The sequence below is a fragment of the Echeneis naucrates genome, chromosome 17 (genome assembly GCF_900963305.1).
Source record: "Echeneis naucrates chromosome 17, fEcheNa1.1, whole genome shotgun sequence".
Classification (NCBI taxonomy): domain Eukaryota; kingdom Metazoa; phylum Chordata; class Actinopteri; order Carangiformes; family Echeneidae; genus Echeneis; species Echeneis naucrates.
The window spans coordinates 3,942,816-3,961,720 of record NC_042527.1 but is presented as its reverse complement, the minus strand read 5'-3'; the positions used below and the strand labels follow the sequence as shown (position 1 = coordinate 3,961,720).

General features: G+C 39.5%; 1 protein-coding gene across 4 annotated transcripts; it reads right to left on the bottom strand.

Moving 5' to 3' along the window:
* Window positions 1-1,067: 1,067 nt before the first annotated feature.
* cop1 (COP1 E3 ubiquitin ligase) lies at window positions 1,068-16,477 on the bottom strand. Of its 4 annotated transcripts, none has more exons than XM_029525465.1 (20): window positions 15,780-16,477; window positions 15,597-15,656; window positions 14,772-14,869; window positions 14,110-14,195; window positions 13,870-13,989; window positions 10,534-10,602; window positions 10,273-10,332; window positions 8,758-8,837; window positions 8,458-8,515; window positions 7,975-8,089; window positions 6,911-7,046; window positions 6,330-6,473; window positions 5,854-5,962; window positions 5,046-5,127; window positions 4,801-4,917; window positions 4,010-4,127; window positions 3,527-3,651; window positions 2,946-3,106; window positions 2,764-2,808; window positions 1,068-1,679 (listed from the first exon to the last, which is right to left on the bottom strand). In XM_029525465.1, exons 1-20 carry the CDS (start codon window positions 16,127-16,129, stop codon window positions 1,662-1,664), a joined length of 2,151 nt encoding a protein of 716 aa, XP_029381325.1. In that variant the 5' UTR covers window positions 16,130-16,477; the 3' UTR covers window positions 1,068-1,661. The 4 variants fall into 4 exon arrangements, with proteins under 4 accessions (XP_029381325.1, XP_029381323.1, XP_029381324.1 ...); XM_029525463.1 differs by having other exon boundaries at window positions 2,699-2,808; window positions 8,458-8,521; window positions 14,131-14,195; XM_029525464.1 differs by having other exon boundaries at window positions 8,458-8,521; window positions 14,131-14,195.
* Between the last annotated feature and the right edge of the window lie 2,428 nt (window positions 16,478-18,905).

The following is an 18,905-nucleotide window of genomic DNA, read 5'->3' as shown; positions in this document are numbered from 1 at the left end:
AGCTAGTTGTCCGTGGTCCGTCCGCTAAATCATTTCGCCGCTTCACGAGAAACAACAGTTCCACCCGATAAGACAGTGATCGTCTCCTCCACAGCCAGATATGATGATGTTGTTGTCGTTGTGCGATTGATAAATAAAATAAATGATGTAAATGTAAAAACTGTGAGTTTTAAAAGAGGAATTCTAGGGCTAAAATATCAAAATGGCCCTACTGAGGGCGCTCAGCTCACATTTTTTTTATACACTCGTCTTTAAGAAATTCTAACTAAAATGACATGAATAGATATAATCCTTGTTGCTTAGGGGTTGGGGTTAGGGCTTCTTTCTTTAAGTGGTTTCACATGAAGTATAACTACCCCAGTGTAAAGTTTATTTAGTTTGTGGCTCTCTGGTGATTCAACTAATACAGACGTGTTCTGTGAGACTGAAGATTTAGCATATTACAATTTCCCTCAAGATTTAAACATCTCATCACCATGAGACCTCTTACTAGCAGTAAGCACATAATTCTGTCTTACAAGTACGCTTGAGAAAACCTTAAAATGCCAAAAGTATCCTGTCAAGTGAAAGATATGAACAAACATTACAAAATTGTTTCGAAATAATTTATTCAGGTACACAAATACAAAACGCCCCTCTCACTCATTTATCATAAAATAGGCAGGTTTTGGCAGCATTTACCAAAATCCCCTGAATGTGTGAACACGGACCACCCCTCCTCAATAGCCAACAGCAGTTTGTCTGAAGTTACAAAGCAGTTCATTTCAGGTCTGATGTTTCAACCTGCAGTATCTGTAGAGAAATTCCATTCCTATGGGACAAAAATCTGATTCATTGAGATTTACGTCTTTTAACAAGCAACAAATGAGCCCACACAGGTAAATAAAATCCAGTTCAATGCGGCATTGCAAATCAATACCTCAAGTTACATGAGAATTCCTGATTATAAACATGTCACATCTGATTTTATTCTGATAGTATTTTCCTTATTTCATTGGTCTTCCATGACTGTTCTGCCTTATATTATACACTCCTCAGAAAATGAAGCGACGATACGCTTGACAGAATGAAATTCAAGTCATATTTATTAAAACTGGTTTCTCCCACTCTGAAAAGCACAATAGTACACATAAAGGGGGAAAGAAAAGTCGACTTACAAGATTTGGGAGAAAGAGAGTTAAAAGCTTCATGTGAAGACATTTTTGCATGTCATTTCAACTTGTGCTTTGGCCTTTAAAAGGGAAAATGCATCACACTAGTAGCATTTGGCTGAATGTACCCTCAAGAGCAACAGCTTAATTAAAAAAAAGGTACAAGTTCTGATTTAACCTAAAACCAAAATGAGGTGTTTTATTGTATCTGATAAACAAAAATGCTTTCTATAGTCTCTTGTTCCATTTTGTGCCCAAGCCAGGTCTTGGTGTTGTTGCCGTAAAATGACAGCGCATCATCTCCTGTTAGACTGATGTGCTGTTCCAAAGTCCTCATTGCTGTCCAAAACGTGAAGCTCATTAAAATAAGACAGTTTCAGTTAATTTCAGCTCTGCCAGTTTTGCCGGGAATCCTAATTCAGCCTTTTTCCCCTGCATCAGACTGATCCTCTACCAAAGAAAATAGAGGCTGATGGTAGTTTCTTGTCCACTAAGGACTCACTGGGATGTTCAGACGAGCTCAAGTACCTGTGTGGAGAGAAAAGACCAGTGAAGTCCTGTGAGGCGTCAATAAATACCTCAGACACCAGTTTTAATACATTAGAGTGCATCACAAGGACATTTTAGGTAAAAAAAAAAAAAAAAAAAAAAAAAAGACAAGGAGAAAGCCCAATGCAGGAAATTATCTTTTTTCAGACCAAGGACGGCCCGAACACTAAAATAAAACTTGTGACCACCTAACTCCCAACTAACCCCAAAAACAATAGGGTTACTCCTTCAGTTGTGATGTGGTGAGCTTGCCTGGAAAAATATGAAATGTTTGTGTGCTCTGACAATTACACAAGTGAAAATGTGAGATTACATAAAAAAATAAAGCAGAAATTACAGCCAACTGAGAATGGAATTACAGTCTCTCATCTATCTATTCACTGAGGTATCAGTTCATTCTCTTTAATCGACCTGCTGTTCAGCATTCAGTCAATTGGTTTTGTCCCTTGTCAAGTGTTTGATAATCAACAGGCTGCTGATAACTGGAGACTTTCAGCTCAGTCCCAGAGCAGTTTACTGTTAGCTTCATCCACATTTCCTCTCTAATGTCACCTGATCCTTTCTGAGGCTACAAGACGAGTAGTATCACATAGATATTACGTAGAAGTCTCACAAAAATTTTAAAAAGACAATTAAATCGCAGTGTTTGAATTTACATAGGCAAAAGTTAAATCCCTATACTACTTACTATTAAGTTCTGTGTTCACTCTCAGACTGTTTGAATCGGAAATCGACAAATTTACTTGCCCACACCCTGGGCTCACTTGCTGACCCAGAAAGATGTTTTAACTTTTCCAGTTCAATCTTAGTAGTATCTGGTGCAGATTATTTTTGAGAAGATTTTGAATTCTCTGCTACTAAAATCTCTTTCATCACTGTGCCTGATGGCAGCGAACTACATTGACTTCAACCCTAATTTCTAGATTAAGATTCAAAAAAATTTGTTTTGACTTTTCTGTCAGTTGACTAATGCATTCAGCTCCTAAAGGGCACAATACCTTGAATGGAGTCTGTGACACTCTGGTTATCAGCATGTTTCATGATCCTGTTCCAAAATACAAACCTTGATTGTTCCTTGACTGTTTGCAGCAATCAGCACATTTGACTCCTGAAAAACAAATTATCATTCCTGAAACAGAGCATTGTTTCTTTAACTAATTCACTTGATTATTAGGAAAACCAATAGGTCTGTTTAATATTTCCTATATCAAAATCAACACCAATGTTATATTGAGACGGACTCACTCCATCAGGCAGGGCCCTCCAGCAGACAGCACTGACAAACTCGTTGGTGTCATCCTCCTTCTTGTCCTTGTCCAGGACACTCTTCACCGTGTCAAACTTAAATGTTAGCAGCGTCTTGGAAAGTCCTTTGTAGTAAAGGTACAAGGAGTTGTTCTCACTGCCTGTACACACAGACAAACACACAGGGACAAAAGGTCATTATTTTGATCTAGGTATTTGTACCAAAGGATACAAACAGGGCATTATATGTTTTCTGACGCTATTTAAGAGCAGTGTTAGAATTGGGAACACTGCAATGTGTCCTCAAAATGACAATACTGCATTCTTTACACTTTGCCTGTTTGAAAAGGCTAACGGTTCATACATTATTAAACTGAGAATCTACAAAAGAGGCGCTTTGGTATGGACATGGTTACAATGCCTAATTGCCATTGTGCATGTAACAAAAATCCCTTCATGATTTAGTCATTGTGAGCAACTTCACATAGTCTCCTACACAGCCCAATAGTGGTGCTCAGGTATTGCTAAAAAGAAAAACATTAAACATGACTGCAACAGTTTTACTCATAGTAAATGCTTACCACAGGCAACATAGTCTCCATTGGAGGCCAGGCCTACAAAGTTCTTCTCATTGATGTGACCCTTGAAGGACCGCAGACAGTGGGTTTTGTTGACGTTCCATAGTTTTAACTGACTGTCTGTTGAACTGTCAAAGAGCATAAATGCATGAGTCCAGAACTAACAGACATTTGGTGACATGTCAGTGGTCTGTGGTAGAATTTTTACAACCCAAGTATTTCCACAAAATCTGGTTATTTTTAATTATAACTAAGGAGAACAAACAAAAAGGAGCCAGAAATAAATGTCAACAATAATATGTTTCTCATGCTAAACAAAGAAGTTCAGGGTAGTGTAAACTCCATGTTAAGTGGGGCAGGATCTAAATTGAGAATAAATAAAAAAGGGAACATTTAAATACTCAAAACAGGAGAAAAAATGATGACTGTTGTGTAAGAACAATCATTTTCAAACTATATTCCTTGAAAGAAACTTGTCTGACTTACGCAGAAACTATTTCCTCTCCATTGACAAACTTGGCGTAGGACACAGCCTTCCTGTGGCCCTTGAACACCATGATTGGCTGCTTAGTGTTGCGTAGATCATAATAGTGGACACAGTGGTCTGTGAGAAGAAGCATGTGGTTACAGGGAGAGAACATTTTACATCAACCTGGATTCTCCATTGGTTTTTAGTTTTACTCAACACTGTAAACCAACAAACTCCAAATCAAGGCTGGGTTTCCTTTTTCAAGCTTAGTGGACTCAGGCCTCGATGACACACGGGTGAAGGTAAATAAGTCATTTCACAACTGGATCACAGTTTTCTGATATTACACCAAGAATTTCCACTATGTACAGCTTAATTTTAAAAATTCTTACTTCTCCTTGGGAGAGTAATAAATAGTCCGTACCACCAGAGTCTACATGACTACAGTGGAAATTTAGTGGTATGACATTGTCATATCTGTAAGAGAGAACACAGGTTTATTTTTGTGAAATTTTGATGAGTGACAGAGTGACTGACCAAATTCTCATTTTCAATCCACTATCAACTTTTAACATTAATAATAAACTGAGCTGTTTGTTAGGCCTGGGTCTGACACAGTGACTTGAATGTCTTTAGAAACCATTTTATTTTAAAGTACACTACCATACAGCACCTTTGTAAAATGTAGGTTAGAATGAAAAAACCTTTTTGTTAACACAGTAAATGAATGTTTACATTAGCTTTGTCCACTACCAACAGTAAAATGAGGACAAGGATGAGAGAAAGCTAAAGCTGGTCCTGATCTTACCTGCACAGCCAAAGGCCAGATGATATCTGGAGGTTGGACTGAATTTGACACAGCAGACATTGGCCTTGGCCTCAATGCTGGCGACTGAGTTATCAAGGTTGGTTGACCATAACTTTACTGAAAAACAAAGCAACAGACACAAGAAAATTTGACCAGGAGTGAAAAATAAGTTTGGGTTAGAAATAAGGGGAGCTGGAAGATGTTCCATGCGCGAAAACTAATCAGAGCCAAAATTACTCAATTACCCTTTGCATCATCAGAGCCAGAGGCCAAGAGCTTGGGATCCATCAGATTGAAGTCAACACTCCAACACCTTTTTTCATGTTCCTGAAAAAAAGGGAGGAAACATTCAAAAGGTGCCATAAAATTGTGATCTGCTGAATCACATTCTGGTCAGTTGTTTTAACAAGTAGAATTTAGAGCTTTGCAAACATTTTGTAACCCCCATTGAAAAAGCCATTAAAGCTATGTTCATAAACAAAAACACTGAGCCTGGTAATTGTGTTGACGTGTCTCATTAGGTTTGCTGTTCCTTTTTTTCCCCCTTAATTTAAACTTACGTGTATTACAGATGACAGGCTTTTAGTTTTCACTGACAGTGCAGAACTGCCCCAATGATTAACTGTCTTAAGTCTGTGTTTACTGTGACATGGACCATCACGTGGCTTGATGCAAATTTGATAGGCACATAATGGGATATCTGAGAATGATAACCTGGTTCCAGACCATCATGCTGCAAATTGGCAACACATCCATCCATTTCCAGCTGACTGACTGGTGCATGCATTTTATCATGAGGGTGATTTGCTTCAGTACCTCTCATCATTCAGGACACTTACAGTACATTTTTAACTAGATTGTTTTTGCAATCTTGCAATAATGTTATTGTTGTGTTTCTTTTTCAAACATAGTTTTAGCTATGTTAATCCTACTAATAGCACAAATGAGAATTTCATTGCATCCTGGATTCTCTTCACCATTGTAATTCTAGAAAGTATTTTTTCTGTAAATTAAAAAAAAAAAAAAGTGTGCTCTAAGATCTCAGTCTCATACCTGGTAGACTTTGGACCTCTGGCCAGTGAATCCATCCCACAGGATGACAGTACCCTCGTAGTCACTGCTGGCCAGAAGGTTCTTGTGATAACTGCTCCAGCTGATACAGCTACAATAAACAGATCACTTTTAGTTCACATTGAGTCACATTCTTACTGACTGCTTAATGTCTTTTGAATCAGGCTTCTGAGTACTAATAAGTGTTTTTCACAAATCTAGTCCACCAAAAAGCTGGATGATCGGTTCTTTTCAGATAACATATTTGATACCTAGTAACCAAACAGCACCAGGGCACAGCTCATTGGTTGAACATCTATGTGTGAAATAATGAATGGACAACACTGAAGAAGAAATAATAATCAATGAACACATCCCCAGGTAACTGAAACAACTCCAAACAATGAGTAAGTCAACCCCTGTAAACCCCAGACCCTGTAAAGGATCTGAGCGAGGTCTTCATGTACCTACTCCCCTACCTGATTTTGGAATTGCAGGTCATTTCATTGACAGGATAGTGGATGTCCACAGCGTCCTGGATCACAGTGCCATACTCAAACACCTTGATCTTCTTCGTCACACCGGCAATGGCAAAGTAGTCACAGTCACGGTCAAACTCAATACTGAAAAAGAAGTGAGAACTTGATCAGAGACAGTGAGGGAGATGATCGAGTGACATACAGTGAAATACAGACAAATGTTTCTCATTTCTTTCCACTGTTTACACTGATTAAGTTTTGATCTAAGGTATTAAAATTTTGTTCTACTGAGAATTAAGAGATATAAAATTTGCTGACACAAAAATGCAATTTGACAGTGTCTGAGTGCTTATGGGAAAAACTATGGGCTGACGCCTCATACTATGTTATCATTAGCACCCCAGGAATAACAATGATGATACAACAGATTTACCAAGACCTGTATTCTTTAAAAAAAAAAAAAAAAAACTGAACAAAAATGAAACTTAAAAACTATATGAAAACGGTCTCTGGTTTATCATTAATCCATGCAACTCAATACTGACATCCACACGCAGGTTCAATCCGTTTTCTCTTCATACCTGGAGACAATACTGGAACCATTATAGAGGTCACTGGCGTAGGACAGGGTGGCCAGCGGCCGCACAGAGTTGTAGCGAGTGAACTTGGACAAACACTCCATGAAATCATCAAGCTGGTTCAGGTTCCTGCCCTCATCTAAAAACACCAGAAACACGTTAATTTAGTCATTCATTCATCTTCTACCACTTATCAATTTTTGGGTTGCAGGGGGTGCTGGAGTCAACTCCAGCTAACATTGGGCAAGGGCGGGGTACACCCTGGACAGGTCGCCAGCCCATCGTAGGGCTAGCATACAGAGAAACAACCACTCACACTCAGACCTACAGACAATTTGAGTCACCAATTAACCCAAACATGCATGTCTTTGGACAGTGGGAGGAAACCAGAGAATCTGGAGGAATCCCATGCAAACACGTGGAGAATATGCCAATTCAACACAGAAAGGCCCCAGGCCCGGAAACCGAACACATGTGCTTCTTGTTGTGGGCCAATGGCGCTAACCACTATGCCACCGTGCCACCCACCAGAAACACATACACCTTTTAAAAAGAGCCTTGAAGACAAAGACCAACTGAATCATGCAAAGAAAATAAAACCACCATGTGTAATAAGGCTTCATGTCATTATCATCCTCACATTCATCACAACCAAATAAAATTCCTACCATTCTGTAGTTTGAGCCACGACCAAAGCCACTCATTACAAAGAACACAACGATGTGATGGATGAGTTTGTAATAGAATTAGTCAATTAAAAGAACCAGTAGCTGACTGGGAGACATGGCCATGCTCTGATCTCCAATGTATGGCTCTAGGAAATATGCCCTTAATCAAGTCCTTCCAGTCTACTAAAGTTGTAACTGCAGTGATTAGGAATCAAATGAGGTTTTATTTACAAAAATACCAAATAGCAACCAAGATTGTCTCAGGGACTGAGCCAAACTGCTCTCTTCATAATATTACAGTACAAGATGAGAGCAATAAATAGACCCTAACCCTACCCCTATCTGACCAAACCATAGTTGGATTGTGGAGAACAACACTGCTGCCTGCAGGACTTGTACCTGTGATGCGTGACATTTTGTTGGAGAAGTAGCACTGTTCCAGATCCTCAAAATGAGCCGTCAGCCTCTTTCTTCTTGAAGCCAGTGTGCTGTTGTACCAGGTCTGTCGTTTTCCCTGAAACAAATTAATCCAATCAGTGCTCAGACTGTATTTATATCTATCCTGTTAAAACTCATTTATAGCGTTACTGAGACTACACAGAGCACAATGATTTACAAAACATATGTGACTTCTGATAATGACAAATTATATTTGTTAATTTGAGTTTAATATATAAAACTTAAAATCCCCCTTTTACAAAACATGTGCTAATGAGAAATATGCACATAAATACTTTCAGAATTCGAGTCAAATTCAGCAATAATTAAAAAAAAAAAAAAATCAGATGTGATTTTCAAACAAGCTAAAAAAAAACAAAACAAAAAACAAGCAAACAAAGAAGGTCATTAAACCAAATCAACTTGTGTGTTTTACTGACTTACTTGAGTTGTTCCACCAAATCCTGGAGGCTGGCTGTAGTCTGGCGGCTCAATTATACTGCTACAGCTACTCAACAAGAAGATAAACAAATATAAGCCATAACATACAATATGGCATACAATATGTTGTAATGCCATTGTTTCAAAATGTTTTAGCAATCATTATCAAAAAAAAAGGTAACAGACTTTCCCTTAAAGTGAACAGAGATGGTAAATATTCATTTGTGCTATGATGATGCTGGATTCAACTCCTTTACAGATTTTTATTTGTGTGCATTCTGTCAGATGACAGCTCAGCTGTACCTGGGTGCTGGTGAAGGCGCTTCGACATTAGGCACCGTACACTCGGCCTCCATTATAGGGGAGTACAGTCCACTCATTTCCTGGAAGGTCAGACAGAAATATTTTTTTTGTCTAGCTCAAGCTGTGGTAATGAGCAATTCCACTTGTTGCCATTTCACACAAAGAATATTTCAATATGAAGTGTGTTGCTCTTCTATATTTCCAATGAGACTGCTCTTGGAATTTGGATACAGTTACTGTATCTATAAGCCGCTACTTTTTTCACATGCTTTGAACCCTGCGGCTTACACAACAATGCGGCTAATTTATGGATTTTTACGGGTAAGGAGCTTCATGCCGCCTATACATTTAGCATCACATCAGACCAGGTCACAGTAGACCAATTACATTGTTCGAATAATATGAAACGCACCCACACTAAATTCTTCAGATCTCTCACTTATTTTGTGCTTCATGCACACACCCTTATCATGGAAAATACATGAAGCAATGCATATGATGCAGCTTTCAAGTTAAAGTCGATCAATCTGGCGAAAAGGCGAAAACTGTCTGTGTAACATATTTCCTGCCATATGCCATTTCCTTCCATATTTCCGACACCTGCAGCTTATCAACAAGTGCAGCCTATATATGTACAAAACAGTTTTTCTCTTTAAGTTTGCAGGCATAGTTCGGAATTTACGGTAAATGTTTTGTTTGTTCAGTGCTTTTCAGATTCAGCAGTTTTTTCTGAGATGAACCATCTCATTCTGGTCTCGTTCTGGAGCATCTTTACTCTTCATTCTTACAACAATTTATAGGCATTTCCATTTTCTGATTTAGAAAATATTGGTATATGACTAATGTGTGTGTTGTGAGTTGGCTAAGTTACGACTGAGGCTGAGTCACAGATATTGACAAACTCCTGAAATTAGTCTCAAGTTGTTTTAAATTTTCTTGACTATTTGCAAGAATTTTATTTATCACAATACAGTGTCTTACCTGCAGCAGGTGGTAGTTATCGTCTTTGTGATATAACAGTTTATAAAAACACTCTTAGTCTTCAAGGTAAATTGGAGACAACACTGAGTTGTGTTCAGGCTTGATAAGACTGGCAGATATGGGCAGGGACTAACTAGTTAGCATGCTCATTTCAATTTGAAAATAATAAAAAAAAGAATGCACTAACAAAAATGTGTTAATAGTGTTGTTTTCCAACTCTGGAGGCAGCTCTTACCGAGTAAAGGAATTTGGTTTTTGCAGATTGGTCAGTAAATAGCTCTTAATGCTATTACTTACAAAGAAAAACTTAGAAATATCTTCTTGATTTGCCTTTATGAGCTGTGTGACAACCACTGCTGCTGAGGACTTTTTCATTAGGGATGTGCATTTCCAGCAAAAGTGCTATTTGAACATTAACTACTCTGACCTTTAATTGGTGATCGCCCACTCCACACTTCACACACAGCACAACATACAGAGAGAGTGGGAGGCTGTCCCACTATTTTCCACTTTTTTTGTTTGTTTTTTCCTTACCTCAACACGCTTAATGTCGTCTTCAAGAAAGTTCAGCTCCTTCTGCAGTTGCTCCAGTTGCTGTTGACAGAGCCAAAAAGAAGCAACATAAATTGGCCTGTCTGTAGACATGTTTCCAAGTCATATCACATTTTGTTGAAGTTAGTAAAACCTTATAAAGTCTTAGGTTTCTGTCATAAATAAAGATTTGTGCATATTCCCAAAGAGTGCATCATAACCTCAAATGACTGAACTGTGTAAAGCAATATAGAAGCAAAGCACCTCTCTCTTGTTTCTTCTGGCTTCTTTAAGGAACTCCATGAGGATCTGCCTCTGGGCTGCTTGAGATTCCTAGTGGAGAGATGGAGAAAGTACAAATTCACACACAATTACAAGGAAACCTTGGCCAGTGTCATGGGATTCATCCCTAATGCATAAGCATTCTAGATATTGGATAAGATAGTCATACAGGAATTTGGCCAAGCTGATTTGTTCTGATGCAAATTTAGATTGGAAGCTTTTGGAACAGCTGATGAAACATCTTTTGAGAGTTTAGAAAATGTTTTGTTGATTCTTCTATTGAGGAAAATTACATTTCCTGAAGGACTGTTTGACAGCTCAACACTTCTATTATCATCAATGTCAAACAATGGAGAAACTGGACACCTGATTCCAATTACAGCATGAGAGGGAAAAGCCTAACGAAGTAACACAGCACCCAGAGGGTACAAAAAGAAAAAATCCCATACAATACCATTAACTCTTACTTATCTGAGCTCAGACATGACAAAAAGGCAAAAGTGTTTGTCCATGACAAATGTGATGAATTTTTAGTCCTTACGCTAGCCTTAAAATACTTAATCTGCATAGATTGCTTAAATTCAACACTAGGGGAGAAGCTAAACGTGTTACTGATGATGTGAAATGATAAATAATAATAAAAAATAATAAATTTTGGTCTATGTTTAATTGACAGTTGGATTAAGAAAGACAAAAAGACAACAGGAGCCCTGCTGCACAAAGGCTGAGAAGAGGGCAACTGACACTTAATCAACGCTTACTCAGCCTTTTCTACCAGAAGTAGCAGTTACAAGTTATTGTTTTAATAATAAAAAGCTGACTGGCACATTTTCTACTGCCAGTCAAAGTTGTTCTTTCTGGACTGAGGACTCATGGCTGGAAGGGGATGTGTCATTGGAGCATGTGCGCACGCACACACACACACACAGGAGCTATGAGTCACCACACAAATTGATATGACAGATATGTCACATCTCTTCTCAAGATTTGTGCTTGTTCAAAAGAGTTGGAGTCTCAACCCGACACTTGATCGGTGACTGTGTGTTTTTAAAAGTTATTTTGCCGCTTTAGCTGACTCTCAGAGGAAGGTGGAGCTCAGTCTCTGGTTTAACAGCACAATTCTGGAAAAGTGACAGGCGTGTGTAGAAGGACCAAAAATTGATGTGTTCACCCCTGGAAATTGAAGCTGATAAATACCCCTATCAACAGAGTTATTTGAGCTGTCGATTGAAGCCTTTTCCTTTGCAGACAAAAGCCAGGTGTTAGCGAGTCTTAGCAGGGGTTTAGTTGACCAGTGGAAAAAGGTTCTATAATTACTGAACTCTTGGGTGAACTGTGGATTTAAATCATCTAGGGGAACACGACTTAGTTCCAAGTTTGTGTGCTTCTCAACACTTCATCTCTAGAGAGGCTTGTATTGCCTGTGTACCCACCTCAAAACTGGTTAAGATTAGAGGTGGTTAATGTTAATGTGAGAATCTGGTATGTGAACCCTGCTGAGGTGATGGCAGGTTTAACAGAGCAATTGTGACTTTAAGACTTATTTCCCATATTTTATGTCCCTACTCTCTGAACTGCCTTAAAAAACGAATTAAAAGGAAGAGTCGTCAGGAGAAAACAAGGCAAGACAACAGGCCAGCAGGTAATATGTTTTGTAGACACATAATACAAGCGCAAATATGTATTCCCTGACACACACAACAACAATCATTTTTGATCGGTTCATCTTGAATTTTCTAACAGAATGTACTACAGCTGAGATATAAAACTGTTGACCCCATCCTGTGCAAACCATGTAACAACGACAGTGCTGCTATGTGATCTCAAATATATCTGATATTTGTGTTCTGCAATTTCTTTTGGCTTGTCAGCCAACCTAACAGATACTGATATAATTAAAACAAGCTAATCTCAGTTGATGCACTGGTCTTTCTCCAGTGAGTGTTGATTCAGCCAAACATAATGATGCTGAATGTGTTTGCATATCAAGAGAACAATAAGTTCATGTTCAAAGAAGAGAGCTGCAGATGGTGTGTCGCAGGGGAACTCTTTGTAATTCAAGAGCAGACTATGAATATTGTGTTGGTTTGGATATTAAAACATTGCACCTACTGTCACTCTGTGGGAGTACATAAGATCTGCACTTTTGTGACGGAACAGGAGTCAAGAGGACAGCTTGTGGTTCTTACTTCTCCTTCCTGCTACTTGTTTTGATTTGGCACAGATGGCCAAAAAGCAGAAAAAAACAAGATGATCCACACAGTCAGAGAGATGTGGACCAACATTTACTCACTGGGTGCCACAAACCAGGAAACAAACATAGCCTCTGCCAAAAGGACCATTCCAAGCATCACTGAAAAATACAATTCACATGACTAAAACAACTGTTGATTATTTCAACACAGCCTGAAGTAGGTCCTCAAAGAAAAATGGGTAGTATGACTACAACATGGGACATCCAGGGGATAATGGCATTACCAAACATGTCGTTGATGAGGCTGATCTACTGTCATGTTTGGAATAAAGTACTTACAAAATAATCTGATCCAGAAACATCTCTCTTCATATATTTAATTACCCCATCTTGTATATTACTGAGTATTCTTATTGTCAGGGAAAGTGATTGTGATCCAAAGTGAACATCTGTTCATTTAATAAGCCAAAGATTTGTTGTGTTAAGTAGTGCACGGATCTCCAGTGGACTCTACAGAGGGTTCTGCTTTGTGGATCATATGTTGTGGACCCTCACTGGACTACTGCAAGACTCATAGCCTTGGTTCAAATAGAATGTGGTGGGATTGCATGGATTCCTCTTCACATTATGAATTGCTGTTCCTTGCCATGCTCCCACCTTTAAATAACAATCTGGGGAATAAAAATAATTAGACTATTTAAGTTGTGTTAAAGGCTATTAAACTTGAAAACCATAAAATGTTTCAATAATACATGACGGAATTTAAAAACTAAGCATTTATTTTGTTATTAGGCAATTTCTGCTGTCATTTAAAGAAGCAAGAGGAAATATTTTTTATTTTCTTTGGTCACTTTCAACTATTTCAGGAACTCGGCAAAGCGTTCGCAAATGACAGGTAATAGATTTGGTCAACTGTCATGAAGTAACTCTACCTTCCTCTTTCCTTTTAAAATAACAAGCTCAGCTTCTTCGAGGGACTCAAATAGAGATCATTCACCTTTTTAAATTGAATACCGCATAGCCCATGGCGGAGCTTAACAGCCAACATGCAGGGGCAAAATGCAAGAAATGGTTGGAAATAAATGATATTACACATATCTCATTAGCCTTAGTGTCTTCCTTACCGCCTCCAGCTGCTTCTTCTTCTGAACCAGGAGTTCCAGCATCAAATTGACATTTGCCAGGTCCAAGTTCTCTTGGTCGGGACTTAACACATCCTGGAAGACTTGCCATCTGGACCCATTCTGGGAGTCAGAGACACAGATCAGAGGGTCACAAATAAAAGGGAGTTTTTGGTTTTTTTTTTAATATAAACAAGAGTTAACTGGCAGTTTGAGAGTTCACAGGAAGTGGAGAAACAAAGCAGGTGTGTGTGTTGTACTTACAGGATGGTCTAATTTTAGTCTCTTCTCCTCCGACCTTTGTTTGTGTTTTAGGATCAGTTCATTTACTGCAACACGGAGGGGCAGGATGCAGGACATCATGTAGAAAGGGGAACATTTGCGTAAATAATTGACAAACATTATATGAATGTTTAAATGGTAAAGTATTGACAATTTGTTATGCCACTCTTTTTTTTTTAAAGAGTGTAATGAAACCTTGAAAAGTTTCATCAAAATAATGACTGACTTTGTTACATTTAAGCAGAAATAGAGGCTGTTCTTATCCAAGTCTTTTTAAATTCTTTTGGATATTTCAAGTTTATAACTGAATCCACTCAGACTGTAGTAAGGCCTTTTAAAAGCTGATGCTGAATAAAGAGGAAGAACTGCTTCATTTGTGAATAGCACTTCAAAAGGGTAGGGACACCCTTAATGTGAGCTGCATAACAAATGTTTCTTGTCCAATCATACCAACGTGTGTCCAAGTCCTGGTGTCACAAGAAATGTTCATACTCGTTCATACAAAATACTGTGTCAACAAGCAAATATCAATGTAATTTTAATCATAAGAAAGAAATATCAAAGGCCTCACACACAGCAAATGTTAACTAATAAACCTAAATGTTCTTTATTACAATACCTACCAAGAAAGTTTGGGTAAAGCTGATCTATGTTATCCACAATATAGTTACACTTGGGACATCTGTTGCTGTCCTCAAGGCTCTGGCGGATACACTTGAAACTGTAGAAAGGAGAAAGAACTGAATAATGTGCAAATGTTCAAACAGTACAAGGAAAATGGAATGAAATGAACAGTGCTGATCAGTCTGAGTCACCAAAAATGAAGTTAAGCTAAACCTAACAATAATGAAAGTGCAAAGATGCAAGTTTAAAACCATACAGAGCAGGCACATCAACCTCTCTAGGCTCACGTTCCTTTTGCACATTGGTTCTTCTTCTTTTTTTTCCTTTTTTTTTTTTGAGTGTTTGTTCATATTGATAAACTATTTTCATATGAGCATCAACGTCTATCCTGCTTAACAACAGTTGCAAATTAATCTGCACCCACACATGCAGTCTAATTAAATTAATTTATGCCAGATTTAAAGACTTACCCATCTGACAGATAGTGTTATTATTACAACAGCAAAAACTATCCATCCATAGCGTTTAGTTTAAGTCTGGGGTGAGCTGCTGGACAGGTGGATAAGAAAAGAGTTGTAGCTTCCTTCACTCCAACCTGTAAGCATTGCCGGGTTACACCCAAACATCATTATCATTTGTTGACAAAAACCTTTGCCAGCTCGCAAGAGTTATTTTTGACAGTCTCACAGACCAAAGGTCACATTATCTCTGTTGGTTATTTCCACAGCTCCTCGGCGGTTGTGTCATTGTTAAAAACAAAACAAAAACAAAAACACAACACACACTTAATACTACTTCTGGCTGTGCCATAGCTGAACACTTACCAGAAACTGTGTCCACACTTGGTCATGTGTGCCTCCTCTATCATTTCAAAGCAAATGGGACTGCAAAAAGCAGAGAAAAGAGCCGCGTTTAGTGCAAGCCGCAAAACTTTCCCCGCAATAACACTTATCCTTCAATGGCCTGAACATTATCACACACTATCACCCAAGAGCCGAAGCACTTACCAAACGAAATCGTTGCTTTTATCTTCATATGAATTCAAGAGGCCGTTGTATAAAGGTGCTTGATGGAGGGATTTCTTTCTGCTGCCCGAAGACGCAGACGGTCTGCCCAAAGAGGCGAAGCCGCCCCGGGGCGACGGCACGCCGGCCAAAGTTGGCACCGACAGGCCCCCCTCGGCGGCGGCTGCCAAGGTCCGGGTGGGCACGACGTTTCCCGAATTGTTACCGTTGCTGGTGACTGCGTTGCTGCCGCCGCCGTTCGCGTTCCCGGCGTTGCTGCTGTTGCTGCTGCTGCTCGTGCTGGGCACCGAGCTCGCCCCGCCGGCGCTTAGCTGCGGCCGGTTGCTTGACATGACGCAAGGCCGACAAGATACTCCCCAAAATCCGCTGCGTCGTTGCTCAAAGCATCCGGACAGTTTCTGCTATTTGGGCTGCTTTAGCAGGTCGGCTAGCTAGCTGAGCCGCTTACGTGCTAGCATCCTGGGAGAAACAGCAGCGCCCGGACATCCAGCGTCTTTACAGTCGCCCCTCAGCTAGTGATTCACTTTGACCGCTGACAGCGTGTTAGAAAAACACTGTAGCACTAAAAGCAAAAAGCATGGACACTGAAACTTACAAAGACGGGCACAACTGCGCTGTCCGATAGATTAGCCGGTTAGCCAACGTTAGCTACGGACAGGATCGCTTGGGTTTCCTCGATTACCCAGATACCCGCCAGACTACCGGTTTTCACTCACTGCCCCCTGGCGGGAGGGGGTGTAACCACGCCGGTGATAAAATCAAACGCCCCGTGAGGTCACGTTTATATTCATGCTAATTATAATTGTTATTGTTTTTACAATCAACAATGAAACAAAGGGTCGTTATACAACATGTACAGTTCACAAGAATCCTATGATGCCAACACAATGCCTCAATTTTACTTTGAAATGACTAAATTACAAAATAAGATGGTAACGTCACACCTAAGGAAAATAAATGTACCTTAAATCATACACTCACAGATACCTTTGTAAATACTAAGAATATAATCATGTTTTCAGTCTACCATAGAAAATACTCAAGTTTGTCTTTTTTCCTCCAGATGATATTGCCTTTACATCAAAAACAAGCAACTAGGTCACATCCACAAAGTGTAGCCAGTGACCATGCCAAGAAAAACAGTGTCATGTCATTCAAGCATCAACCTGCAGCTTTGCAAATAAAACCTAAGGGGCACTAACGTATTCATGCTCACAGTTTAGCCAGCCTGTTACTTGCTTTTCCATTTTTACCTCCACATGGGCATGAAGGCACGGACACCATGGATTTTCCAATGTTTTTGTTTGTGGAAGAAGTTTATATGTATCATTATGGATCTCAGGTAGGATGTGAAATAAGGTTTTCAGCAAGAGGAAAACTACTGGATACATTGAAGGATAAATTAATTCCCCTGAAGAGGACCACCATGTAAAACGTTTTTCTGTGTGCTGCACAAGTCAATCAATTTCATTTGATATGGCTCAAAATGAGGACAAGGTACAAACACAAGTACACTACATTTAGTTAAACTATATCAAGATATAGATTCTATGCACACATTTTTTGTCACATATCTAATCTTTTAATGCGATTTCTGGGTTTCATTTAGAACATAATGAGTGGTTGGTTGTCAATATTAACAGATTTGGAGAAAACTGAAAACATGTCTTATGCAGCTACACTGACTACTCTGCATGAAGGGCTACAACGATATTTACTGAAAACTCTCAGGGCATCATCATGTAAGTGAGTAATGAGACTTGTACATTTTGAAAGTGCATTGAGCTCAGATTGCCATGTTATATATCTGGAAATTGATGTTTTATAGTGTATAATATGTGGTGTGTCTGTCTTGGCCAGGTCTCTGTTGTGAAATATTTTCAGTGAGATAAAGGAAAATAATAAATGATGATGATGATGATGATGATGAAGAGACGGGAAACAGGTGATTTTAAGTTTTAGCTCACGATTTGAAAAACCTCAAATATGAAGCACATTCAACAACTGACTCTGAATAAGACTCTCTGGGTGAAACACCTGCAGTACTGTATGTACACTGTGTTGCATTTGTCCTCCTGTGCCCCTCCCCCTCCATCCCTTTTTACTTTATACCAGTGGTTGTGAAAAGCTTGCCTTCTTTCTTTCTTCCCTTTTCTTCTTTCATCCCCTCCTCATTTGTCTGGCACATCAGCCTGGATTTTCTTCTATTGGGTCCCCCTTTTCTGCATGAGGAACCTGGTTGTGTGTTTGTGTGCTTGCCTGTGTATGAGTGTGTGTTGGCAGGGTGGAGCTGAAGGGTCAGCAGTGTTGTTGCACTGAAGGTTAGTGAGTGGCAGAGAGGTAAAAGAGAAAGAGTGAGTGACACAGAGAAAATAATGAGGGTGTGTGGTGTAGCGAGCGAGTAAGTGAGTGTGAGAGTGAGCGAGTGAGGAAAAGTGAGTGTGAAAGAGAGAGAGAATACAGAGTGTGGGCCTCAGGGTCGGTGGGGTCAGGACCGACAAGCTCAGATGAAGGATAATCTGTGGAGGTCTTTTACAGTGGGGGGTGAGGCCCCAGTAAAGCATGCCCATTCAGACTCTCTCTCTCTCTCTCTCTCTAAGATACACACACACACACACACACACACACACACACACACACACACATACTTACTCATTGCCCACCACTTAAACACTCTCTTCCTCTTCTGTCTCCTCTCCTTCATCTTCCCTTTCCCTCTCTTTCTTGTTGCTCTCTCTTTAAGCCCACCCCTCCTATTTCTTGTTTCTTTTTTTACAAACACAGTTGCAGCTGGATTTCAAAGGGCACTTTGCCAGCAGAGAAAGCTGAATGTTTAGCAGGCAGATCCCTCAGTCAGACAGGCTTGGATTGTGGAATTCCTGCCTCCCACTCTTTAGGAACAGTTTTTGCCCCTTCGGGGGCCCCTGCCATAACTGCCAGTGGCCTCCTCCTCCATCTCCATCTCCAGTCTGGAGCCAGGACCCTGTTTGCAAATTTAGCCTGACAAAAAAATAGTGGCCTGTTGGGGAAGAAGAAGGGCAACATTTAAGAAGTTGTGGAACAACAACACCAGCCTTTGGTAGCTGCTGTTTTGTTTTTTGTTTTTTT

Bases quoted from the DNA above. Each gene is read 5' to 3' on its own strand.
- cop1 (XM_029525463.1), bottom strand. From the start codon at position 16,129: ATGTCAAGCAACCGGCCGCAGCTAAGCGCCGGCGGGGCGAGCTCGGTG. The intron at 10,603-13,869 runs GTAAGGAAGACA...TCTCTCCACTAG, and splicing joins AGAAGAAGCAGCTGGAGGCG to GAATCTCAAGCAGCCCAGAG. The intron at 10,333-10,533 runs GTGCTTTGCTTC...CTCTGTCAACAG, and splicing joins CCAGAAGAAACAAGAGAGAG to CAACTGGAGCAACTGCAGAA.